Source organism: Dipteris shenzhenensis, chromosome 18 (genome assembly GCF_047967505.1).
Source record: "Dipteris shenzhenensis isolate YYH24624 ecotype China chromosome 18, Dip_SZ_1.0, whole genome shotgun sequence".
Lineage (NCBI taxonomy): Eukaryota > Viridiplantae > Streptophyta > Polypodiopsida > Gleicheniales > Dipteridaceae > Dipteris > Dipteris shenzhenensis.
In genome coordinates, this window is record NC_141613.1 from 2534696 (window position 1) to 2562034 (window position 27339).

General features: G+C 45.5%; 1 protein-coding gene across 1 annotated transcript; it reads left to right on the forward strand.

The window, feature by feature from the left end:
- The first annotated feature begins 1330 nt into the window (after positions 1 to 1330).
- On the forward strand, positions 1331 to 21824 carry LOC147890703 (beta-phenylalanine coenzyme A ligase-like). The gene is made up of 6 exons (XM_087389542.1): positions 1331 to 2424; positions 6013 to 6202; positions 6332 to 6477; positions 20840 to 20907; positions 21025 to 21127; positions 21500 to 21824. The coding sequence occupies exons 1-6, from the start codon at positions 1384 to 1386 to the stop codon at positions 21623 to 21625; spliced, it is 1674 nt and encodes a 557-aa protein (XP_087245668.1). The 5' UTR covers positions 1331 to 1383; the 3' UTR covers positions 21626 to 21824.
- The last annotated feature ends 5515 nt before the right edge of the window (positions 21825 to 27339 follow it).

A 27339-nucleotide genomic window follows, 5' to 3' on the forward strand; every position in this document is an offset into this window, starting at 1 on the left:
TGCATGGGGAAATAAAACCACACTTATATGATGGGGATAGGTTCAACGATTGGTGAACATCAACATGACCCTTGCGAAGGTATGGCAAGGGATGTATTCATCGTTGTAGGTGGGTTGAGTGGTCCTTCGGGGGGGGGGGGGGGGGGGGGATTTTTTGCATGGGTGAAGAAAGCCCACTTATTTGGTAAGTGGTAGGTTCATTGATTAGTGAACATCAACAATGAGACTTGCATGTGGCGGTGGTAGGTTTAATGATACATGAACATCAACAGTGACACATCTTTAAGGGAGCTTAATAGGTCTATTTTGATCTAAGAATTATTGTAGCTACATAACCAAGGTCATGAATATGATATTGTGATCTAATCCATACTTTTTCTCAAGGTGAGTGAAAGAGGTAAGAAATGGCTTTGAGGATGCATTTCCTTAAGTGGTGGGAATTTTCGCATAAGTTTGGGAAAAAGGCGTTGGAAGGCCATTACCACATCAGTTTATGGAGAGCCCATGTAAAAAAGGAATGAATGCTCCTTAGGTTTCTTTGATGGGTTTTAATCAATGGATGATAATTGAATAATTAAAAAAAGGTATATTTGAGAACCTTCTTTTGATAACATGCATAATTGTACAAGGAAGCAAGAAGATAGGGACAAGAAGGGTAGAAAAAGTCATCATGTTCATGAAAAGAAGGTGAAGTCAGGACATGAGGTCAAACATTTGATTAATAGTAACACATTGATGACAACTAACATCAGGCCTCCTAACAAGTCATGGAGTGACAAGACCAATTTGTATGAAGTAGAGTCGTCCATCTTGTGCAAACTTCCACTTATTGCAAATCAGATAAAGTGGAATAGTAGCTTTTATAGGGATTATAATGAAGGCTCCTTAGGTTTCTTTGATGGGTTTTAATCAATGGATGATAGTTGAGCAATTCACCTTCTTTTGGATAATTATACAAGCAAGCAAGTCAGCAGGAAAATCAATCTCTAGATATTTACGAGCAGCTCATCTTGAGGAAGATGGGGAGGAGAAGGGTATGAAAAGTCAATGACATCATGTTCATGAAAAGAAGGTGAAGTTGGGACGTGACCTCAAAGAGTTGGCCAATAGGAACACATTGATGAGAACGAACATCAGGCCTCCTAACAACTGCAAACTTCCAATTATTGCAAATCATATAGAGTGGAATAGTGGCTTGTATAGGGATGAGAATAATAAGCCATGATAAGAGGGACTTTTCTTTAATAAAAAAAGGTGCGCTTATGTTTTGAGAGAATTATTTCATGGTATGTTGTTTGTATTTAGCCTCAATTATGGCACCCAACTTGTTATTGCTATGAAAACTGTGCCTACATTGGTGCCTCCCCTGCAGAGCAGAAGCCGATGATGACGGACCCTGGAAGCGGTTTCTGTAAGGACGACGGAATCTACTACAGCAAACGAGACCCAGTGCCACTGCCGGACGATCCTTTCCTTTCGTTGCCGGAATTCCTCTTCCAACAGCCCCGCTTCAACCCCAACTCCATCGCCTACATCCATGCCCTCTCTCACCATCGCCTCACCTATGGCCTCCTCCGTTCTCACGTCCTCTCCGTCGCCTCCGGCCTCTCCCTCTTCGGTGTCCTCCCTGGTGATGTCCTCCTCCTCCTCTCCCCCAACTCTATCCCCTTCTCTGTCCTCATGCTCGCCTCCATGTCCCTCGGCGCCGTCGTCACCACCACCAACCCCCTCAACCTCCCCTCCGAAATCGCCTCGCAGATGGCTGACTCCGGTGCTAAGTTCGTCGCCACCATCCCAGCCCTCCTCAACCGCGTCTCCGACCGCGTGGCGCAGCTGAAGCTGCCCTTGATCCTCATGGAAGACGAAGAGACAGCGACCGAAGCCGTGGCAGCGGCCGGGATTGCGCCCTGCATTTCTCTCACGGAGCTGCTGCGTGCGGACCCTGCCTGCCGAAAGCTTCCGCTCCATCGGATTCGGCAAGACGACACGGCGGCGTTGCTATACTCTTCCGGCACGACGGGGAGGAGCAAGGGAGTTATCATCACGCACAGGAACTTGATAGCACAGGGGCTGTTGCTTCTATATAAAGAAGACGAGTCCTGGGCTTCCAACGTCTACTTATGCCTTATTCCGATGTTTCATGTCTATGGTCTAGCCTTTTTCGGATGCGGAGTCCTCGTCAGAGGTTGCACTATCGTGCTACTACCAAAGTTTGATATGGTTCACATGTTAGCTGCCATTCAAAAGTATAGAGTCACGCATATGCCCGTGGTACCGCCCATCCTTATAGCTTTAGCCAAGTTGCGCATCGTAGACAACTACGATCTGTCCTCTCTTACAAATGTCGGGTCTGGAGCAGCGCCGCTGAGCAAGGAGGTGATTGCCGCTTTTAATGCTCGCTTTCCCAATGTTCGCATTGCACAGGTAAAAACGTGCTTGATTGTTGCTATCTCAGATTCCAATAGGTTTCATTCGCAAAATGCTCAAGTGCGATGCTCATTATCATTGCTTGCGTGATATCGTGCGTGTCGAGGTTTCTTTACCTGGCAACCTGAGTTTTATATTAGCCCCTTATTCTTCGCAATAGTAAATTCTCGCTGTTAATAGAAACATGCCAAAATCAAGAAATCAACAGCTAGTGTTCGTCTCTTCATTGGGGACGACGTTTTCAGGTTCTCAACACGAATTCACAGTGCTCCACCATCAGGCCCATATGATTCACCGCTAGTCTCCACAGTTCACATCGTGCATCCTTCCTGAACTAGACCGACTTTTCTTTTTCTTCTGCTTAAGCGAAATGGTGCTTTTTTTGAATTCCTAAAATTCCCAAAGGGCTTGTCTTTGCCATACGTCTTGACTTTCCAAAGAGTACAAGTATGCAAGTCGCAGGTTACGTGAATCTTTTTAGGATCTATTGAGATGCTATCTGAAGAAATGACTTGTCTCAAATACTTCAGGTTGGAGCAAACAATATCAACATTGATGTAGGTCAAATTTTATTCGAGAACAATAAATACTTGGTGGAGATGCTTTAGATAGCCTCAAAGGATGAGAAGAGGATCCTGGAGAAGTCAAAGTCCAATCTTCCAGCCAGTCTTGGAGTTCCAAAGAAAGAAGCGGAACAAAAGGCAAAAGCATAGAGTCATTTGTTGCCACAAAGGATGATAATGAGAGCCCAATCCATATGTAGCGGCTGCTAGGAGTTCCAAAGGAAGAAGCGGAACAAAAGGCGAAAGCATAGAGTAATTTGTTGCCACAAAGGATGATAATGAGAGCCCAATCCATATGTAGTGGCTGCTAGAGAAAAGGGGAGCATAGTATTAGCATCATCTATAACATCAGCAACTGAAGTAATGCCTTTAAACGAGACAAAGTAGGAACGTCGAGGTTCTTGTAAAGCCAGGGGAGGCTGAAAGACTTTTGACCAGTAAATGCTTTCAGCTCTCAAAGAATTCCTAAGCAAAGATTGCCGTCCAGTCCATTCCAGATGAGAAAGAACATGCTTCCAGTCAAGAAGCAAGCGGGAGACAAAAGGGCAACCAGGCAAAGTGCCATCAGTGCAGCCAAAAAAGAAATCCCATCGATCGAGTTGCCAATGACCAAACGTAGAAATACTGATATGAGTGACCAGAGTCCTAATCATAAGAGCCCAAGGCTGATCACCTTGCAGAAATTGCAGCAACATTTACCCCCTGTGGGCAAGAATATGCACATGAATATCCGTGATGTTCAATCCACCATGCATCTTGGGAGAACAAATGTGATGCATCGAAAGCAGCCTGAGACTTTTTCTGCCATGTTTGGATTGCCAGCTCTCTCTCTCACACACACACACACATGGATTAATATATGTGTAAAATAATAAATAAATGATAATAAAATGAAATGTATAACCAAGGAAACCCATTACAAATAACGTGAGGATTTTGCACCTAGTCCCTTTTCCGAGCCCTCCATTCCTTTCTTTGGACTTTGCCTGCCCTTATGGCTGGCCCACTCTGCTGCCTCAGACCTGCTCTTTTCCAGGGCTAGATCTACCCTCCAATCATGGCCATCCAGCCGTTTCTATGCTTGGCCTTCCGTTCAGCCCTTCATACATGGGTATATTATATGCTGTCTCTTGTTTTGCCTATATGGCATCCATGCTGATACAGGCATGCATGGTAGCCCATGTAGATCACTCTCATAGATCTGCCCATATGGCAAGGTTATGGTATGCCTACGTGCCACCCCTTCTACACCCGTAGTTGCTATAGGTGTCTTAACACTCCCGTGAGATACCATTGTTCTGCTTGTGTCTGCGAGGTGTAGGAGGTATGAAACCTGTGCAGAATCACTTGTGACCTAGTGAGCAGTAGTTAGCAAGAAGCATTAGTAATCTTCAAGTTGTGGCTATGTTCCCCACTGTAGACCTTTAAAGACTAATCATGCTCCCATTAGCAGCAGGAGTCTGCTCAAGATAGGCATCTCCATGGTAAGCTTATTCCTCATTCATGCACCTCAATATTTGGTGATGTGTCTTCGATACTAAACCGTCATTTATTGTTCTTGCTGCTCAGCTTGTTCATTATCATGCTTGTTGTCATATGTACATTTAATTTGGCATCCTTTTCTAAGGTTCTGAGTGTGGGCACATCCAGTATGATGCTTGCACGAACATGCTTGTGGATTATGGGTCCATGGTTGGTTTAATGGTTATCCACCTTTTTCACCTGGGCTTTGATTTTTTCAACCAAGTTTGCTATTGTCATCCCCGTCTGTAATGCTTCCATTATTGTGCCTGTTTTGTGCAGATTTTCATTGTGATTTCTATCATCAAGCTTCCCTGCCTCATTTACTTAGAACACTTCATCAGTTGTATAGCATACTGGTGTACCGATCTGTCATAGCAGCTTTTCCTTGCTGTCATGTTGGTTTCCATTATTTGTGCTGCTGTTTATTTTTCCTTCAGAGTTCTGATGTGCATAAGAGTTTCCAGCATTTGGTGTTGTGATGTATTGGCAAGAAACTCCACTTCAACACTGACCATCTTTGAAGCTTGAACAAATTGATTCTACCCCCGAAATTTGCATCAAATCCATCAGACATAGTTTGAGCTTGCTGAAAGCTCTCTTTTTTTCTGATTTGAAGGCAACCTTTGGCTTGAGGTGTGCTTCCCAAAAATTAAAGATATTCCCACCTCTGATGTCATCGATGACTCCATCTCCATCAAAATCCCTTTTGCGTCAGTCTCATATGCATGCTAAGCTCTGATTGCGTACCATTTGTTTGCATTAAAGCTATAGGGTGCTTTCTGTATGAATTTGCCTAGGTGAAGAATAAGGAATGTCCTTGGTATGTAGCCCACCTAAGGACTGGGTTGCAGGAGTGGAAGAAAGCTTTGAGAGAGGTAGTAGTTCCTATTGTCACGGTGTACCCTAAATACTACAAGCAAGGAGTTTTTGTTTCCGAAGTATTAATCTCAGGATTTCAATAAGACTCATCTCTCCAGCATTAGCGGAAAAAAAAGTGTAAATATAATCTAACATAGTCTTTGTTTATTAGAGTCTATTTTCTGATAACCTATGTGGAAATGTTACCCCATAGAAATGTTTTGACTGAAGTAACGGGGTATAGATATGAAGGGGCGAGGGGTGCCAAGACACATTTGGAACATGGTGACATTTATTGACGTTCTTTGTTATTTTGAAATTGTAATGAAGTCAAAATTTAACTCATGTGGCCCAGAAGCTTCACTCCTAAGTTGAGAGCGAGAAAGCTTGAGCAATGCCAGTATCAGTCTACTTAAAACGAAAATGTAGTTTGAAGACATCCTGTGTATATCTTCTAACTTTAATTACGACAGTTGAGTAGCAGAAATCATGAATTGTGTTTATTGACAGAGTATAATGGTGTTGTATTCCCAAATAGGATCTTAGACATTGCTATTTGTTGGGTAGATGTACAGGTCTCTTAATTTGATTTGTGTAGGAATTCCCTCACTTGCCTATTGTTCTGCCGGTTGAAAACTAGGGTTATGGGCTCACAGAATCAACAGCAGTTGGAGCAACCACAGGCACTGAAGAGGAATCTAAGCGCTTTGGTTCTGCGGGTCTGATTGCTCCTAACACTGAAGCAAAAATTGTTGAGGTGGATTCTGGGAGGCCTCTGTCTCCAAATCTGCAAGGGGAGATATGGCTGCGTGGCCCGACAGTCATGAAAGGTTGTATGTTCTTTTCTTTGTTATACTTATTCCACATTTATCTGAAAAGTTTGGCTAGGTTTGCAATCTAAAATGCTTGCATATCCTTAAATCTAGATTCCGCTGTGATGATTTTGATGCTGCATGCAGGCTATTTTGGCAGGCCTGGGGAAACAGCAGCTACGATTGATAATGAGGGATGGCTGCACACTGGAGATCTAGGTTATATTGATACCGAAGGATATCTGTTCGTAGTAGATCGCTTGAAGGAACTCATAAAGTACAAAGGTTTTCAGGTAGTGCTCATGTTTTGAAATGTGTCGACAGTTAAAAGCAGTTAGATGGCCGTTGTGTGGTTTTATGACAGTACATAAGTTTTCCCTTAGATCTTTCCAGCTACACAAGTGCGACTCAAGTCACAGGGATGCTTGCGCATAGAAATACTCTGAGATAAGGGCCTTGTTTCTTCCAAGCCTCACAAAAGAAAATCATTTTTGAATAGTGGTGATGCAACTTATTTGTACTAAGTGGAACATGTACTGTCTCACCACAATCTTGTTAGAGGTCCTGTCCTGTATCACATAGCGAGGGCCTTGGTTGTATCTGCAGCTCTGCCCGGCTCGCTGCTCCTCCCTGCTCGCTGCTCTGCCCAGCGCTGCTCTCCCGCCCCTGCAGCTCCCCTGTCCGCCATCCTTTCTCTCCGCCTCTGCAGCTCCTCTGCCCCTGCAGCTCCTCCGCCCCTACAGCCCGCCCTTGCTGCTGCTGGCCGTGGCCTCTCCCGCCTGGCTGCCTCATGCTGCTGCTCCCCGCCGCTGGCCTGCCTCTTCGCCCCCGCCTAGGCCTCCCATTCACTCCTGCCTGCCTCCTGCACTGCCTCACAGCCCCTCCCTCCCGCCACGCCTCAGCCCCCCCTTGTGGGCAGCTCCCTCCTTCGGCTCTCCACTTCTCCACCTCCGGCTGCCCTCCACATTGCAGCTCCTCCTCTACAACTCCTCCCTCCTGCTGCTGCCCTGGGTGTGCTTCCCGCCAAGGGGGGGCCTGTGCTCCCGCTCCCGATCGTGCACTAAAACTTGCATCAAGGGGACACGAATCAGTCCAAGGCAATGGGAAAAGCCAAGAAAGAGATGGATAAAGCCAAGAAAGACGACCAAAAAAAAAAAACAACGGGGCCTACCTCAGCCTCAGCTTCAGCCCCTATCTCTACTTCGACTTCAGCCCCCGCTTCAGTTTCAGTTCCAGCCTCAGCTCCCTCTATCTCTACTTCAACTTCAGTCTCACTTCTAGTTCTAGTCCCAGCTCCCTCTACATCCTTACTTTCGACTTTAGCTTCCACTTCAGCACTAGTTTCAGCTATAACCTCCACATTCCCAGCTACAGCTACAGCCACTATCAGTGACATACCCATGCCCGTGGTGCTAGTTGTTTCCTTCCCTTCCTCTCCTGTTATAGCTCTTATGACACCTACTTCGGACGTGTCATACATTCCTCCGCATTACGATTCAACCTTTCTCTCTCCTCTCCCTCGCAGTCAGCCCACGCTCCCACATCCTGTTGGGACTGCCTTGTCCATTCCACTGTCATCTCTGTACCTCACCTAGTTCACTCAATCACCGCCCAACTTCCGGACTCATCCCCACACTTTCATGTCATAGCCATCACAGTTTCAGCTAGGACACGGGTGGGCTGATACACTAGAGGCCTGGGAGACCTTGCCCATGGAGGTACATAGTTTCCGTGAGCACGAGATGAAGCTGACACGCTTCGCACAGGAGCAGGTCTGCTTCAACCAGGAGCAGAGCTGCATCATACAGGAGCAGGCTTCGGCCATTCGGGAGCAAGTTGGTCTCATTTAGGATGAGACATCTCCATTTGTTGCTCTTTATCAGTCCATTGTTGGCTTCTCTCGCCGCGGAGAAGTCCTCCTAGTGGGGGACTTCAATGCGAGGACAGACACTCGTCAGGTACTACTCCTCGAGTTCAGGGATGATTCCACTCTACTGCCAAACATTGACCTTGAGGAGGCAGGTATGCTATGGGTTTCGGCTGACAGACAAGGTCCATTCACATCTTATGGGCAGGCCCTATTAGACCTCGGCAAGATGCATGATCTCATTATCTATAATGGTCTTGACAGATGGCTTGCCTTAGGTGGTTTCACATGCTTTCCACATGGGGGAGGCTCCAACGTTGTTGATTACATCATGGGATCACTGACTTAACCGTAGCGCCTCTCCCTCCAGGGGCTGATCATACCTATCTTTTCTTTAGCATCTCCATTGCTCGTCGCACAGCACCCTTGACCCCACTGAGTTCTCGCTCCACCTAACATGATATACACTTTGGCCGCAATCACTCACCTACTTACTCTGGCCGTCTGTACATACTTTTCGCTTATATTGACTTCATACCACTATTAGAGGATCGTGCTGCTCTGGTCACCCGCTTACTACACGAGGTTGCCCTTCATGATTTCCCTCACACCACTTGCTCCACTCGTCCACCACCCCCTGGGACTGTAACCTGTAATAGCTGAGTGTAAGGCTTTACGCCGTCAGCTCATATTCAAAACCAAAAACAGTCCTCCAAGCGAACCAGAGACGCTACGCGAGTATTGTCGACTGGCCGTAGAATGAAACTAGACTTCATTCGTCGGGACGAGGAGAAGCTATTGAACATTTTATTTAGTAACAACTCTAAGGACTTTTGGCGGAGATTTATAGAGGGACGGTCCCCCTCACCACTCACTGACACTCTGGTTTGATTATGCACGCATGCTTTATGACATCTCAAATCAGCTAGTTCCTAACCTCTCACATATGCCACGCCCCACATCGTGCACCCTCTTCACTAAGGGGGGATAAAGGATTCCGTAATGAAACTTCATAATAGTCAAGCAAAGGATCATGAGGGGCTATGCACTGAGTTCATTGCATATGGGATTAACCTCCTAGCCCCGATCTAAGCAAGGCTCTTTAATGAAGCTGTTTGTTTGGGTTTTCCATGCACCTGGACCATTAACACTATCTCACCCATCCACAAGGCAGGGGATCCCATGAGCTCGGAGAACTACATGACCATTATGATTGGACATGTCATGTCTAAGGTTTATGCATTAGTACTTGATTCCGAGGTCAGTAGATCTGCGGAGTGTCGAGACTTGGAGCAACAGGACAAGTCAGATTTCAGCGTGATCATGGAACCATGGACCACATTGTCACGCTCAGATGTATCATCGAGGAGGCGAGGGCACGGAAGCAGAGGGTTTATTGTTGTTTTGTGGATTCTCGTAAGGCATTTGACACGATTCTGAGAGCCCGTCTCATACGATGCCTACAAGACTTGGGTTATGACCAAGAGATCATTTGGGCTGTCGTGGCACTTTATGAGAGAGTTTCAGGTAGAGTCCGGGCAGGATTTGAGGGGACAGACGAGATCATGAGCACTATTGGGGTCAAATAAGGGTGTCCATTATTGCCTACCTTGTTTGGTCTTTACGTTGACGAGCTTAAGACAGTGATGCAGACACAGGGGGGTAGGTTGCTCTCTTGCAGGCACGCTTATCCGGATTTTGCTTTACACAGATGACGTGGCTCTCTTGTCTTCCTTAGCAGAGAGGCTCCAGAGACACCTTGACGCACTACAGTCCTTTTGTGAGTCTCATGATTTGATGGTCAACTTGGGTAAAACCAAGGTCATGATCTCCAATATATCTCGAGCCATCATGCGCCAGGAGCAGTTCACATTTGATGGGTCACCTGTTGAGATAGTTTCATCATACACTTATCTTGGGGTTGTCTTTTCTTCACTATGAGACCCATGATGCAGGCACACTTGAGCATAGGATATGCTTCATTGGCCAGACTAGAGAGCATAGTTACCAGGGAATGGCGTTCCGTCTTCCTGGAACGTGGGAACGTCGTTTCTAGGTGGAGCGCCTACCAGGAACACCAGTGAACGTTCCCAGTTTTGGGAATGCCGGGGAACGCGGCCGGAACGTCTAGGGAACATCCAGGGAACGGCCGGAACGTCTAGGTTTGGCATTCCCAGTTTAGGGTTGCATAGGAACATATATAGCTGCCGACGGGGGGTTTTCACACTCTCCACCCTCCCTCCCACTCCTTTCTACTTCCTATCCCTCCACTCAGCCCCCTCCCCTCTCACTCCCTTCTACTCTCTCCTTCCACTCCCTTCCACTCAGCCCCCTCTCCTTCCACTCAGCCCCTCTCCTTCTACTCCCTTGAACCTTCTCCACTCAGCCCCCTCCCCTTCCACTCCCTTCTCCACCCCTTTCCACTCAGCCACTCAGCCCCCTCTCCTTCCACTCAGCCTCCTCTCCTACTCCCTTCTCCACTTTGCCCCCTCCCCTTCCACCCCCTTCCACTCAGCCACTTAGCCCCCTCTCCTTCCACTCCCTTCTACTCCTTCCACGCCCTTCAGCCCCCTTCTCTCATTGCTCACTACTCGGTGCTCAGCCCTCTACAAGTCTCCACCAACAGCGCCCCCCCCCCCCCCCTCCACACTCCCTCCCTCTTCTCTCGAGCCCACTCAATGACTCCTCCAAGAGGCATTGACACGGACTAGAAATCCGAGTGGTGGAAGGAGGTGGATCCTGTGGCCAAGCACGCCAATTCGAAAGGAGGAGGAGCATGCAAGTGGCTTTGTCGCTTTTGTAAAAAAGGAAAAAGTGGAGGTGTAGACCGAGTGCGAGCTCATCTACTCAAAGTTCCAAATAAAGGCATAATTGTTGCCTTGCTGTTCCCAATCATGAGAATGCACGTTTTGTGGCACTTGCAGAGAAGTTGGACATGGAGGCAAACAAAGCAACCTACCATTCTTGATCCTCGAGGTCGACCACCAATGCCACCACCAGCCCTCGGTGCAGCAACTCCTGCTGCTTCCATTTCTGCCTCCTTTGGGAGTAGAGCTTCATCCACACCTTTAGGGGCTGCCAGTTTAGGGGCTCCGTGAGTCGTGCAGGCTAGTCGTGTGGCCTCATGGCATCTTGGGAGGAGGGAACAAGTAGATGCAGGAGTGGGCCGATTCTTTTATGGAGTAGATGTGCCCACAGTGAAGGCCCACAATCCTTACTTCATTGATATGGTGAAGGAGATTACAGCATTTGGTCCATCTTACACTCACCCCTTAGGTGAGGCGTTGCACACCATGATCTTGTCAACAGAGAAGACGGCCATAGAGCATGCTTTGGCTCCCATCAAAGACATATGGCTAAGATGCAATGTCACATTGATGGGAGGTGGATGGAGTGACACTAGGAGCCGCTCTATTCAGGGCATCATGGCATACTCCAGAGGGGCTAGCTTTTTCATTAAAACTATTGATAATTGAGAGGCGGGAAAGTCAGTCGAGAGGTTGGCTAGCATTTGGATGGAGGCCATTGAGTATGTGGGGGCACAACATGTCATCCAGTTTATTTCAGATGGTGAGAACGCCAACAGGGCAGCGGGGAGGATTCTTGAAGCAAAGTACCCTCATCTTACCTTAACTATTTGCATGGCACATGGGCTGAATAATCTCCTGAAGGATATTGGTAAGTTGGATGGGGTGGATCCTATCTTTGATATGGGTAATCATGTTGTCTCTTTCATCACTTGCCACCACTACATCTTGGCTGTTTTTCGAAAGATGTCCCCAAACAAGAATCTCCTAAAGTATTCTGAGACGCGCTTTGCGTATAATTTCATCATGTTGAGGCGTCTTTTTAAGCTGAAAACTCAATTGAGATAGCTTGTTGTTTCGAGTGAGTGGTATGCATGGCATGAGCGTAGCACTGCAGGGCCTCAGAGATGCAAGACCATTGTCTTGGATGACATATTTTGGGATGATGTTCGCCTCTTGCTTCGGGTTTCAAAGCCTATTATTTTGATGTTGAGGCTTATTGACAGGGACAGTCCTTGCATTGAAAGGTGTATGAAGGACTGGATAGGATGATTGAGACTATTCAGGGCATTGATGACTTATATGCTTGGAGGAAGGAGGAGATTAGGGCACTTGCAACCTCTTTGTGGATGGAATATCATTCACCTTTAGAGGCTGCAGCCTTTGTTTTGGATCCAGAATTTCAAGGGAAGGGGCAAGAAACAAATAAGGAGGTGGTGCAAGCATGGGAGTAGATATTGAGAAGACTTGTCCCAAGTGCAGATGATAGGAGGAAGGTGTTAGAAATGACCCAACAGAGGGTACACATAGCGGAAGACTGATAGTAATGCCTAGGAGCTCACGTAGTGTGCGTGTGGGATGTGGAATCACAAACTTCTTTACTTAATGTGCATCACATAGATGTGCAGACTCATCAATAGACAATGAACCAGCCAGATATGGAAGACACCAAAACTTATATATTTCCGTCCAAAACTATGGACATAATACAAAAGAGATATATCCAGAGTCCCACCAATGGTGTGGTCCTCTGATCTAACCACGAGGTCCTTCTCCTATCTGCCGGCTATCTCTAGACTCGAGCTCGTTGGCTCCACCTCGAGCGTAAGTAGACTTTCCATCCAGTGTGTTCTTCTCCACCTTACTGCCTGTGAATCAGCTTAGGTGGGCAGCCCCTGCCAAGCTTTGTCTGCGGCACACAGGTCCCTGTTCCACTGCTCCAACCTGCTTGTGAATGGCTGCTTCAGAAGGTATGATGATCTCAGCACCTTGCTGCCCTAGAAGACAGCCAAGGTCCAGCCTCTCCCTAGTGCTAAGTCTGCAGCACCTGTTGCACTCTCTCACCTCCTGTAGATAGGCCCAGAGAGTAGGCTTCCTGCTGCTCCTTTCTGCCCTGGAACTGCTGGCTGCTGGATGATTTGTGAGGCATCAAGCCTCTCCTTTTATAGGGCCTAAGGCCTGCTGTAGAAAACCGACCAGCCAGCTTCATACTGGCCGACCAGTCTGCTGCTGGTCCAGCCCTTTAATGGCTCTAAAACCGGGGCCCTTTGGCCCAAACTTCTAGGGCCTTTGGCCCTCCAATTAAGGCAAGGGCCCAGCCCTATATAAGGGCCCTAGCCAGGCCCTTTTGGGCTGCTGCTAGGCTGCCCTTTGCTGCTGCTGGAGACCCTATTGTAGGCTGTACTCCTGTCCATAGCCTCTGCCATCTGCCCCATATCTTTCTTCATGCAGGCGCCTTCCTGCTGCAGCATCCTTGCCTCCTGCCAGGCCTTCACCAGCCCCGTACAGCCACGTATGCATACCGTACCCTTCCGTACTGCTGCGCCGTCTGTCCTTGCTGGAAATCCCTGCGCAATCAGGCTGCTGCAGGTCCCTGATGTCCACGTGTCTGCCCTGTACATCAGGAGCTCCACAACTTGCCAGGTACCCTTCTTGCTTTGTGTGAGGTGCTGCCCATGTGGCAGTCCCCCTCCCTTTCTCTTCTCTGGGCATCTTCTGCCCTAGGTCTCCCTCCCCCGTGCTCTCCTCATTTGGGGGCTTACATATGGGGAGGTGACCATTCCAACAGAAGGTGCGGGAGGAGCTGTCCTTTTATAGGCAAGGAAAAGGGTTATTTGGATTCGAGGATGCACAGGCAGATAGGTTCAAGATTTCCTCCGTTCGTTGGTGAGGGATGCTCATTTAGTAGCTCCACTACCACAGCTCGTTTGTACCAGGTTTTTCACAGTCTCATAGACCCATCGGTCTTCCGAAGACTTTAATAAACTTTCCTTTTCCTTTTTTCCTTTCTCACTTCTATCCCATGGCTTCTCTACAAGAATTGGCAGAAAACAAGGTGAAGATCCCTATCTTACCTACGTTCCATGTCGACCATCAATTGGACGGGAACAATAATGGCATGTGGCGTGTTATGATGGAGTCAGTGTTACAGTCTTACGATTTGACATACTTCATCCTGGTAGGTGTCACAAGGCTAGATCCCCTTGATGAAAGTCTGGGCATTCTGGATCAGAAGGCTACTGAGAATCTGGCTGAGATCTGGGAATGTGTCAATGCAAGGGCACGTTCGTTCATTTTCTTGAACTGTATTCCTCATATTATTAACCATGTCAAGCACATGTCGGCAGCAAGAGTATTTGGGAGCATTTATCGGACTACTCCGATGAAGAGGGTCTCTCTTGAGGTTCAGATGCGGATATTAGATCCTGCTTAGTCATCTTCTATGAGGGAACATATCAATAAGCTTTAAGAATTTCAACAGGAGATACTTTAGGCAGGAAAGAAGATCTCATTTGAAGAAATGGCCATTACTTCGTTGTCTCATCTCACTTCCCGATACTCTCCGTTTTATTCTTCCCTGATCAATAGTGGTAGGATGAGTACACTCACTTGGGAAGAATTGGTGCCTATGGTGTTGCATCAAGAGGAGCGGTGTTTCAAAAGTTCCCCCATGGCGGTGGCTTCGATGCTTACTTTTTGGCCCAAAAGTCTCTGGCGTATTCTCGCTTCCGGGAATGGTGTTGCCTTAGTTGAGAATGAATCTAACTTTCATGTGAAAGCTCTTTGCTCTGAGAAAGGTGGTGAATTCTGTTGAGGAGTTTTGTGTGACAAAAGACATTCGACGGGAGTTTGCCAACACCGGCACTGCCTCTAAAGCAAGAGTTATAGAGTGCAAGAATCGTATCGTGTTTGAGATGTCTCTGACCATGCTGGCTCGCCGGGAAGCTCCTCGGTTCCTTTGGGCTGAAGCCACTGCCACAACAGTTCATATCTTGAATCACTCTCCGATCTCTGTTATTCCCAAAGCAACCCCCTTTGAAGCCTATTTTGGCAAGAAGCTTGATGTTCCCTATTTCTGCATGTTTGGATGTGATGCCTTTGTCCACATTTCCAAGAAGCAGAGGGGGAAGTTAGATGTAAAGTCTACTCAAACGATCTTTGTCGGATACAATTCTCAATCCACAGGTTATCGATTGTATGACCCTTCCAAGAAGGAGATTATCCTTAGCATGGATTCCACCTTTGATGAGCAGCTTCGGTCTTCTGTCATTGATGTTACCCCACCCCTTCTTCCAGAGCCCGTGGATGATGACAGTAGTGATGAGTCTGTCCCAGCACCTCCGGAGTGCCGGGACAGACTCATCACTAAAATGAAAACGTTTAGACTTCACAAGCAATTGTAGCTTGATTGAAGAGATTTTGGACTACCTTTTGATTAGCCTTCTCCTGTGCTAGCCTTCGTCATGGTTGAGTCTGCCCTTCACCTCCGGAGTGCCGACAGAAACTCAGTATGAAGACTTTGTATAAATGGATGCTCAAGTATGTGTGGGTGTGTGGATTTGTATGTGTGAGATCATATTTTTATACTATGGTCTACACCCATTGTTGGGCATTGATGACGTGAGTGGGAATGTCATAGTAGCTAGTCCCTGCTATGCATGATGGAGTTTATGGTTTTCAACCTTGTGAGTGACTATCTTGAGATTGAAAGTGCACTATGTTGTGTTTTTAAAGGATGAGTTTGGGAATGTTCCTAGATTCATCTAGGTATATGAGTCTATCACGTCATTGCCCCCAGCCTTGGCAACTATTTCTGATACTTCTCTCGAGAGTGATCTAACAGTGATCCGGATGATTTCCCATCTCTCCAGGCCGCAGGGAAAAGTTTCGGGTAAGGTTCTTAGAAGGTACCTCATTGGTTGATTGAGACTGTTCATGACTCCGATGTCATTGACATTCCTTACTCATAGCTTCGGGAGGATGATGAACCCCGACGATCCCATCGAAATAAGGAAAAGGTTCTAGAGATAGTTCCACTTTATGTTAACTACTCCTTGATATCCCGCATCCTCAATGACAAGAAGCCTTCGAATATTCGGGAAGCCCTCTCTCGGACACGCTGGAATCTGGCCATGGAGCTGGAGTTGGATTCTATTGAGCGGAATAGGACCTGGGAGTTGGTGCCACGTCCCAAGCATCATTCCATCTTTAGTGTCAAATGGGTTTACAAGACGAAGTATTCTTCCGATGGGATTGTGGATAAGCACAAAGTCCAACTTGTGGCCAAGAGCTACTCTCAGCGCCCTGGAATTGATTACGATGACACATTTGCCTCTACCGCCAGGATGGCAACTCTTCGGACACTGTTAGCCATTGCAGCTCACGAGCAGTGGCCCATTTATAAGATGGATGTTAAATCTGCATTTCTCAATAGAGATTTGAAGGAAGAGATCTATGTGGAGCAACCACTTGGGTTTACCAAGTCAGCAGGTATGGTCTACAGGTTACGGAAGGCCTTATATGGGCTTAAGCAGGTTCCTTGAGCATGGAATCAGAACATTGATGAGTTCTTTGTTTGAAAGCACTTTCGCAAATCCTGATCTGATCCCAATTTGTACATTTACCGTCAAGGAAGACTTATTTCCCTCATTATTATGTATGTTGATGATCTGTTCGTTATAGAAAATCATGCCGCACATATTGCCGAGACCAAGGCAACTCTTTCTCAGGCCTTTAAGATGACAGATCTCGGTCTTCTCCACTTCCTGGGTTTGAAGATTTCATAGGGACCGGAAGGATACTTTGTGTCCTAGAAATGCTATACTCGAGCTTCTGGAAGCTTTTCATATGTCAGACTCTCGTGCCATTTCCTCACCCATGGACCCCAGTACCAAATTATCCAAGTATGACCCCAGTGATCCAATGGATGCAAGCAGATACCGCCGGTTAATTAGCTCCTTGATTTGGCTCCTCAATACTAAACCAGATCTATGTTATTCTGTGGTCTTCTCAGTTCCTTTGTGCAGACACCTCGGAAGACCCATTGGGACACTAGTATGCGGATTCTTCACTATCTTCAAGGGTCTCGCAATCGAGGGTTTGTTCTATTAGTCCAAACAGCATTCCAGGATCCAGCTTTTAAGTTCGAGTGATTCAGACTGGGGGAGAGATTTCGACACTCGCTGCTCCACCACTGGATACTGTTTCACTGTTGGCTCAGCCGCTATCACTTGGAGCAGTAAAAGGCAACTGACGGTAGCTCTATCTTCCACTGAGGCTGAGTATTGTGTTGCATGTTCCGCTACTTGTGAGGCAGTTTGACTACGCTAGTTGCTCGGAGAGGTTGGGTTCCCACAGACATCCCCGACAGTCATCCACAACAACAATCAGAATTGTATAGCTCTTGTCAGGAATCTTGTGTTTCATGCCCGCACTAAGCATATTGAGATCCAGTACCACTATGTCTGAGAGAAGATACTTGATGATGTGATCCAATTGACGTATTACAAGATAGAGGACAACAAGGTGCACCTCTTCACCAAGCCCTTGGCATAGTAGCTGCTTAGCAATCATTCCAGCTCCCTCAAGATGATTTATGATCCAGGAGCTGAGAGGGGGTGTTAGAGGTCATCTCCTGTATCATAGAGCGAGAGCCTTGGTTGTGGGTCTGCTTGCCCATGTGAGGTTGAGTGAGGGCCACGCTTGTGAGTTTTCCCGCTTGGGGGGGAGAGAGAGAGAGAGAGAGAGAGAGAGAGAGAGATGGATGCTGTCCAGCCCGTGACACCTTCGAGGACGTATAGGGCAGACTTGGGGCCTGTTTTAGACTTGTGCCAAGGCTACCTATTGCTGCTACTAGGCTGCCGTCATGGCGCCCTGGCTAGGGACCTTGTATAGGCACTAGCTCTAGTCGGCTGCCCCTACCCAGCTCAGTCGGCTGCACCAACCAGGCTGGTCAGCTGCACCCTGCTCTCCTAGTCGGCTATCTAGGGCTGGGAGGGGAGCCTATATATAGGGTCCCTTGCCCCCCCATTTGAGCATCTCAGCTCATAGTACACACATCACTTGAGGGTTTTCTATTGCAATTGAAGAGGTTTTCTGTTGTTTTCTTGTGAGTGTTCGCTGTTTTCTCTCCGTTGTTGCTCCGCACCGCTGCACTTCTCACAAATCTTTGACCCAGTGATAAATAAATAGTACCTCATAAATGTATGATTAACATGAAGATTTGGAAGGCAAAGCAAGAGATGAAGCTTTTAGATCTTTCTACTGGTTGATAAAGCATATTGTGTATTATCTGCTTGTATATGCCAGTAAACTTGAGAAGATTTTAGTGACAACACATTTGAAATCATTTTTATGCTAGTCTTTTTTATTTCAGTCATTCAGAATCAGTGAACTTGGTATGATTTTTTGGAATGATAGAAACATCTAGGAAGTAGCAGACATGCAATCTTGGTTTAGGAAGTAGCAGACATGCAATCTTGGTTCTTGGGGAAGGTCAAGAGAGTCACACTCCATCTTTAGATGTTCATTTTACCACTGCATGAAGGGACAATACTCTTTTAGAATGCTTTGTGTAGCATCCTGTTCAACATGGGTAGGCATTGTTGAAACTTGATTATGTGGACATTCCGTCACAGAGAGAAGATGTGTTATGCCGCATGAGATCATGCTAATCATAAGAGAAGTTCATTGAGGGTATAGAAGGAGGACTCCTTGCAATGGAAGCAACAATAAGAAAAATTCTCTTTTAGAATGCTTTGTGTAGCATCCTGTTCAACATGGGTAGGCATTGTTGAAACTTGATTATGTGGACATTCCGTCACAGAAAGAAGATGTGTTATGCCGCATGAGATCATGCTAATCATAAGAGAAGTTCATTGAGGGTATAGAAGGAGGACTCCTTGCAATGGAAGCAACAATAAGAAAAATTCTCTTAGAAGGATATTGGTGGCCAGCCCTATGGGTAGATGCTTACGACTATGTAAAAAGATGTGATATATGCCAAAAAACAATCAATCCTCAGCACAAGGATTTCAACCCCCTGACAATAGTTACTGCTCTCAATAACCATTTGAAAAATGGGAGATTGATTTCGTGGGGTTCATACATCCAGCTGCAAAGGGAACACAAGCACGTTACATCATTGTGTCCTTAGACTACTTCATAAGTGGGCTGAAGCTAAAGCGTAAGAAAGGCATATGTCGAAGCACAACAAAGTTCTTATATGAAAGTGTAATTGCACGATTTGGATGCCCCATTGAAATTGGGTCAGATAGAGATACACATTTTGTCAAAGGTAATCCAAGAACTTTTGACTGGCTTTATAGTTATCCATAGAAAAAGCACACCCTACTATTCCTAAGGCAATGGACAGGACGAGTCCACCAACAAAGTACTATGCATTGGCCTCACCAAAATAGTGGAGTTCAAGAGATGTGACTGGGTAGAAAAGCTTAATGCAGCCTTATGGGATATTAAACCACTCTAAAGGTTAGTACAAGATTTACGGCTTTTCAATTGGTGTATGACCTTGAAGCAGTGGTCCTACTGGAATTTGTAATACCGAACCTATGGATAGTACTGCAAGAAAGACTATCAACTGGAAAAGCATACAGAGACAAGGTTAATTGCTTGCTATGCCATGATAGCAGAAAAATGAAGAAGGAAGATATGGTTTGACAAAAACCTTAAGGATAAAGAGATAAAGGAAGGTGACCAAGTTCTGCTATACAATGCCAAGTCCACAAGAGCAAACTCAAATATCTAGGTCGAGGGTCACATAGAGTCAAGAAGATGAATCTAATTGGAGTTATGCTGCTAGAAACATTGGACAGAGTCCAATTCACCACAACAATCAACGAGAGTGTCAAGTTCACAAAGGCAAACTCAAATATCTAGGTCGAAGGCCGTATAGAGGCAAGAGTGTGCTGTTGCTGCTCGTGCTGTTCTCCAGAGACGTGGTTCTCGTCCATTTTACTTTTCACAAGTAATCTAGGGTGATGATAATGTCTTGGTGCTTATTTATCTTGAGATCTTGCATCTGCCCAGTGTCTCCATGTTCTAGCTTGTTGTCCACTTCGTGTACTTGGTGTTGAGCTTTGCATAGCCTGCATCCACCCTGCTTTCAATTGAGATAAGATTTTGAGAAAAATCCTTCACACTTTCCTGCAATTGCGTGAGTTCCTGGGTGAGCAACATGTTTATCTTGTACATGGCCTCATATATTTGTCCCTTTGTGGATCTGTAGTGATGGGGGTCATGAAGCCCTTCACTCCCAGTGGGATGGACATTTATTAATGTCTTACTATTTGTTGTTCAGTGCTCAGCAGATTGTTAGTGGAGATCAAGTGTGTCAGCTTATATCACCCAATTGTAATTCAGTGAGACGGGGGCCTGCTTAGTTATTTCTAGAGTCACAGCAATGCCAGTGCCAGAGTCATTGCAAACAGTTTGTCGTGCAAGTGTGCTTCTAATAAACTCTCATAACAGATGTGGAGTGCGCTCAGACATTGTCATTAGATGTCTATCAGAGTTGCTTGTTGATGCACCAGCAATTGCCCATGCGAGTTGTCTTTAGTGAATAGTCATTTGTACCAATTACTGTACAATTCCAGTGCACTCTTTTCCATCGGTGGGTCGACAAAGTGATTGCATGGCCTTTTTGGAGGCTTGAGAAAGGTCCTGGGAGATAGACCTGGGCCCTAGCTGGCTATGAGCTGGTTATGGGTGGGTTGCAGGCTGCCTAGATCTACAACAGAGATCTCAGAGCGGATTGACGACGGACAAACCACGATATGAACAAACCTACGGATCTATGACAGATGGACAAGCCTCTGACTGATGGACCTACATCCACAGAGAGAGAGAGAGAGAGAGAGAGAGAGAGAGAAGTATGCCCTTGAAAGGTCACATCAGCAAAACTAGAAGTTTAAAAGTTAGAGAAAAACTCTTATGTGTGCTAAAGTCTAATCCATGCAACAGGTTGCTCCAGCAGAACTAGAAGCGGTACTTCTATCTCATCCAAAAATTGTGGATGCTGCAGTAATACCGTACGTCATTAAAGCCTGATCAAATATATTAAAGTTTTCTGCTGTTGACAACATTCGAGTGTGTTTGCTATGTAAATTCCATGGATTATGATCGTAATTATTGTGCTCCTCTCACAGATATCCAGATGATGAAGCAGGGCAAGTTCCTATGGCATATGTTGTTAAAGACCCTGGGAGTGCAATCACAGAAATTGATGTGATGAATTTTGTGGCAGAACAGGCAAGTTACCCATAAAAGAAATAGGGAAACTAGACGGGAATGGAAGCTGATCTCACATTATTCCTTTTTAAATTGAAGACTATCTTTCTCCGAAGTTCCAAAAGGCACTTTTGTTTCTAGTTTCATTGCTATCTCATAGCACCTGCTGCTTTATTTCTTGAAAAGTCTCATTTTTGGTAGAAGCAGGGCGGCAGAAATTACAAAAAGCCCACATGTGGGCAGATCTTCCTGCATTTCTGTCTTGCCTCAACATGATTTTTTCCTACTTCATTTTGGATTCCTTTTTTATAATTGAACATTGGAAAGTTATCTTTGTGAGTGGAAAGTCTAGTCTTTATCTTTTTAACTGGAGTTCTGTTCCCTGGACTGTAGGTGGCACCTTACAAAAAGATTCGCAGAGTAGCAATTGTAAAGAGTATTCCAAAGTCTACTTCAGGAAAGATTCTGCGACGAGAACTAATCGCCGAAGCCACCTCCAAAGCCACCTCCAAACTTTAATGTTCCTTGTGAATTTAGTAGACCAGAATGGGAAGTTGATCACAGCATGTACATACAGTTACGTGCCTAGGCCTCTTTGTCAGGGTTTTGTTAACAACATGTGACATTTATAACTGTCCATAGGCTAGGAAATTGAGTGCTACTGCATGTAAGAGGAGGTATAAAGAAGGATCCTATCCTAATTATTTTTTCAAGATGAGTCATGGCATTTTTCAGCTAATAGTAATGCAAGCTTTTCTTTTCACACCATTAGATTGCAGGTGCCTTGCAATGAGTGGAGCACAGATCATTCGCCTGTTTATTCTAATCACTGATATATAGGCCACCATGCAACAGGGACAGACATCTATTCAAAGTTGATGAGATAACACGACTTCACTTTTATAATATTCATTCAAAATGTCAGCTTGAGCATTTTAGGGAGGTTGCATTGGACTGTTTGCTGTGAATTTGGGGAAATTCTCACTATTCATCAATCCTTACCAGGCATTTCTCCCTTATATGTAGTGCCTGTCAGAGGCTCATGACAGTCATGAGTATAAATTAAATTGGTTTGGCATCTTATGGCATTATAAGTCGCATTTCCTATTCACTACTGGTGCAGCCTATCTGAGGCTTTTTATAGTGGTCACTTTAATAGTATTCTATATTTCTCATGCTGATCTTAATTCCAGGAGGGTAGCTAGTTGTATAAAGACTGAATCAGTCATATCTATCCGGAGAACTCATCCATGCTAGTTGAGTAGTACAACTTGAGTAATCTCCATGTCATTCTCACCCCACCATGCTACTCTCTCCGATTACCATCCTCAAGAATATTATACACCCTATCAACCACGAGCCCCAAGAACATGAAAATAGAGATATCTGATATGTATGACCCATGGCGTGGGCACTGGGTACAGGGGAGGATAAGGTCTATTAAATGGATGTTTTAGTTTTTAGACAATCAGTAATATGGCCATTTTCAAAATGAAAGCAGCCAATAAGCACCCAATCATTTGGAGCATCGTCTTGCTTACATTGTATAACATCAATGGCCATTATAGTAGCGATTGCCCCGACGAGAGGAGATGGCTCATCAAGTTAGCCATGGCCGACCTAGTAGGAGTGGGGGAGGATGAAGTGTGGAAGTTGCTGCAGACGGATGTTTGGAGAAGGGCAAGAAAACCAGGAAGGAAAGGTTGGCCGCAGCAGGGTAGGGAGCACTCTTTGTCGGATGAGTTGGGATTGGATGTTGTTAAGCCTGAGCTGGAACACTTGGCTAGAAGGGGGTTTATTTGTTTTTTACAGGTAGGATTCGTTCTATGGATGAACTCCAATTTCTTAAATTTGAGTGAGGTGTTTTGGCAAATGCATATGCTGCGATGGTACTGGTGACAATTGTAAACCTAAGCTTGTGGCTTGGAAGGCCCAACAAGCATGTGGAGAATATTAGGCCACCATGGCTTGGAGCTCAAGTGGCTTCCTATAAAGCCACTAGAGAGCCATCTTGTAAAATGGTTGATAATCAAAGTCTTATCTTTGATTTTATTGTGGTCTTCTCTCCTTATTCTCTTCTCTTCTCCCATGTGTGAGCTCCCACTTAGCACTCTAGATCCTAGACTTGTAACATGGTATTAGAGCCTTGATTGAGCCTCTTTTGTTGAAAGACCACACTCAACATCATGTGATTACATGTGCATAGCACTAACACATATAGAGTGCTATAAAGGAAAGGGTTAGATTTTTTAACCCTAATTCTAACTGGGTTTGTACATATTCTACATTTTCAACTAAATCTAGTTAATAGTTGGTCATTTGTGGTGTGCTCTTTAATTGTGCTCTCTCTCCTATCTCCACTCTTCTCCTCTCCCTTCTTTATGTATTGTCATGGTATTAGAGCTCCCTTGGCTTTTGCTGATGCATTGAGATCCTTGTGAGAGAGATTGAGTGATTGAGAGATTGAGCTTTCATTCTTTCTTTCTGATGATGAAGATTTCCAATGAGATGGAGAATTTTCGTTCAATTCCGTTCATTGAGAGGCAAAGTTATTCATTCCGTTCATAGTTACACTTTGAGTGAGAGAAAGATATGCTTCATTGTGAGTGAGGTATCTTGAGAGGGGAGATATGTTTCTGAGAGAGAGATATAGGTCTTAGTCTTTGAGAGAATTGTGTTTGGAGAGAATCTCCGAGGGACTGTTCAAGGCTGTTGTAACCGAGAAAAAAGCCAGATAGATCAACTCTAACTTCAGCTACGTACCTAGCAACCTCGTACGTGCAATCACTCCGAGCAATGACAATCAAAAGCCTCCATGGTCGTCTAGCCAACAACGACATCTATTGCAGCACACCCTCAAGCTAACAGGCACGTAAGGACTTACCACCGTGACGACTCCTGTGACTCCCGTCACTCTAGGAGTGTCCTTCAATGACCAACGACGCATGCAACGCACCAAGTTCCTTGTCAATAGCTATAGCTACCTCTACAACAGTAGCAACTTCCTCTGTGTGAGGATTCTTCACGCCATCTACGAGCCTCTCATCGACACCCTACAAGCCTCTTATGGACTTCTGTTGCATCTAAGCCGATTGCCAGCAGCAAGCTCCAACGCCATAGCCATCCATGCTCCAGCAAGCCTCACATGCAATAATCTGCATCATCGACTCTCGGTGGCTCCTCCATCTCTGCATCAGCGATGTGCCTTCTCCAACGCTCATGGCGGACAAACATCCAACAAGACCAACGAGACTAGCGAATCGGCTCCTAGGCAACAGCAGCTTAGTTGCGCCATCCACAACAACGAAGCATGCCATCTTGACCAGCAGGCTTGCCATCGCACCTCCATAGCGTTTGCTTCAAACAAGCATCTCCTATGAGCCATCACGCCAAATGACAGTCGCCTTCTCCAAGCTCCTTCACGGGCAACCTATAGTAGCAACGAACTCCAAGACAACTCCATAGTCACCTCCTCCAAAGCTCCAACAGAAACTAGGCTCCATCGGTCGACCAGCCTCATCTAACGCGGGTGCGACCAAGCAAGCAATGACCTCTCCAGTCTTGCAGCGCTTCAGAGCTCCAACGAAGGACGCAATCTCAAAAGATTTCGTTAGCATTAGAAAGATTACAGTGAGCTTCCCCACGACACTTTATGTGTGGATGCCATGTTCTGTGCTATGGTCATCTCATGCACTTGTGCTTTTGGCATGCTTTTTGGAGTCATGCGTTGCTTTTCCTTTTGTTGCAAAGGTCTTACCAATTGATTTCTTTCAATATTGGCAGTGTCTAATTGCATACACAATGATTATGATCTGACAGGCACGTAGAGCTCGGAAAGACGATCACTTTTCCTTTTTTGTCCTGCTAGATTGCAAGTTACGGCTTGTCGAAGTTTCTATGAAGAAGAGGGCCTTTGATGATGTGGCAGAGGTATCTACATGCAGAATTCAAACTGTGCTTAACAAGGGCCTCTGTGCTTAGGTAGCACTGTTGATGACATGGATTGTGGGAGTTTAGTGAAATCTAAGCTCGGTTAAGTAAACTCAGGTGATGTGGCAACTACACAGTCAGCAGATGACGTGGTAAAAGTTTAACCACCGCCTATACCCTGGTTGAGCTCAACCCAACCTTGGTTACATATTATCCTCCAGGTGTCATCTCCTAAGGTTTGAAGGAGATGGAGATGGCGATGCAAAAGATGGCGCGCCGCTCTGAATGGGATGTCAGTGAGGCTGCTTGTAGAGTTTTCAAAGGAGGCGAGTTGTCAATGCAGGGGCCCGTGAGCCTATGGATGTTTATTTGTTTGTTGAGGCCTCGCCGTCTGTCCTGATCTGCAGGCTCCGTTTCAAGATGCCGCTCTGTGTCATTGAAGGCTGCGTTGTTTGTTGCAGAGTACTAGGCTGTATGCGTGGCGTGGCGCTACTTCGAAGCTTTTTGGAATGATGGTCATCTGCTGGTGCTAGCTGTTGTCATGGAGGTTTGCGTCAAAGCAGATAGCAGTTGCTTTTGAAGCCTTGATGTTGCTATGGTGCTGTCACTATAGGCCAAGCAGGAGTCCACTAATGGAGGTCGATGATCCAAGAAAGCTCTCTCTCTTGGCTTTCTCTCGCAAACAAATCTCTCACAAATGAAAATTTCTTCCCCATAGAGAATAGATCTCAACACTCAATGAATCTCTCTCACACACACATAATATGTCTCTCAAAGAAGGAAACCTTTCAATCTCACACGGGCGGAAATATCTCTCAAACGGACAGAATTTTCTCTATCACTCAACGGAAGTGAAAGGATGGAAAGACTCGATTCTCAATCTCTCAATCCTTCTCGCAAGGATCTCAATGCCTCAGCGGAAGGCAAGGATGCTCTGGTACCATGTTAAAGAGCCAACATGTGATCGCCACTAAGCCTAGTGCACACAAGATCAGCGGAAGAACTAAGGAGGCTCAAAGCACACTAAATAAGACATGAGAGGGAGATAGCAAATCTATATCTCTTGCAATGTGTGTTCTCAACAATACATGATAGGCCTCTTATATAGAGAGTGCCCTTTGGATAGTCAACACTTGTGCGATCCTTTGGTCCACATCTCTCCTTGTGGATATCCTCAATCCACATCTCCACATCATGTAGTCCACATCCTAGGGTGGCTATTTTAATTCTTTCCTATACCATACCTTAGCCTCTAATTCATGTGCTCATGGCACCATATCTCAAGACGTACTCAAGATCAAAGATTATAACAATCAACTCGCACTAGGAGAGGGATACGAGAATCTAGTCCAAAGTATTGCCATCCAACCGCAAACTTTGACACTAGAAGAACTTTAGTCAGTTTTACTTGGTGAAGAACTCAGGACTCACACCATTCAAGCACGCAAAAGTCATTTTAATGATCAAGCATTCACAGCTTCAGATAGAAGCAGAGGCAGAGGCAGAGGTAGATCATTCTAGCGAAGTGGTCATCATCAACATCAAAACCATCATCAAAGTCAGAATCAGCATCAGCATCATCCTCAACAACATCAAAATCAGTAGAGGAAATCATTCCAATCAAGAAAGATTCCAAGGGTGAGGGAATGCATCCACCAATGTGTCAAACATTCAGTGTAACTACTTCCATAAGTTTGGACACTATGAAAGAGATTGCCGCAAGAAGTAGTACAAACAAGGTGGTCAATCCAGTAGCAATCAAGGGAATTTTCGAGGAAGAGGAAATCATTGTGGTGGCCATTCTAGTCATAGTCATTATGCAAATGAACCTGGGAATATGTTCCTTACAAACGAGGAAATGCAGAAGACCAATACACTATATCTTGACACTGATTGCAATTCAAAAGAGGATTTCATCTATCAAGTCAACCAAGCAGATCAGGATCCTTGGTACATCGACAGTGGCGGTGCATCATCTCATATGACAAGGCATCAAGAATGGTTCATAGAGATAAAACCATTAGAAGGTCAGAAGAATGTCATCTACATGGCAGATAATACACCGAATCCAGTTCAAGAGATAGGCTTGTCCCTATGCAAAATGAAAATTATTAATTGGATTGGGTAGCTCTATAAACATAATGAATTAGTCAATGGAGTAGATGAAATCTTAAGCAAGAACCTCTTGTCAGTAGGTCAAATGATGGAACACAACTATCGAGTCATCTTCGATGGAGATGAATGCACTATCAAAGACAAATCTAGAGGATTTCAGGTAGTAGGAAAAGGAGGCAAGTAAGGAC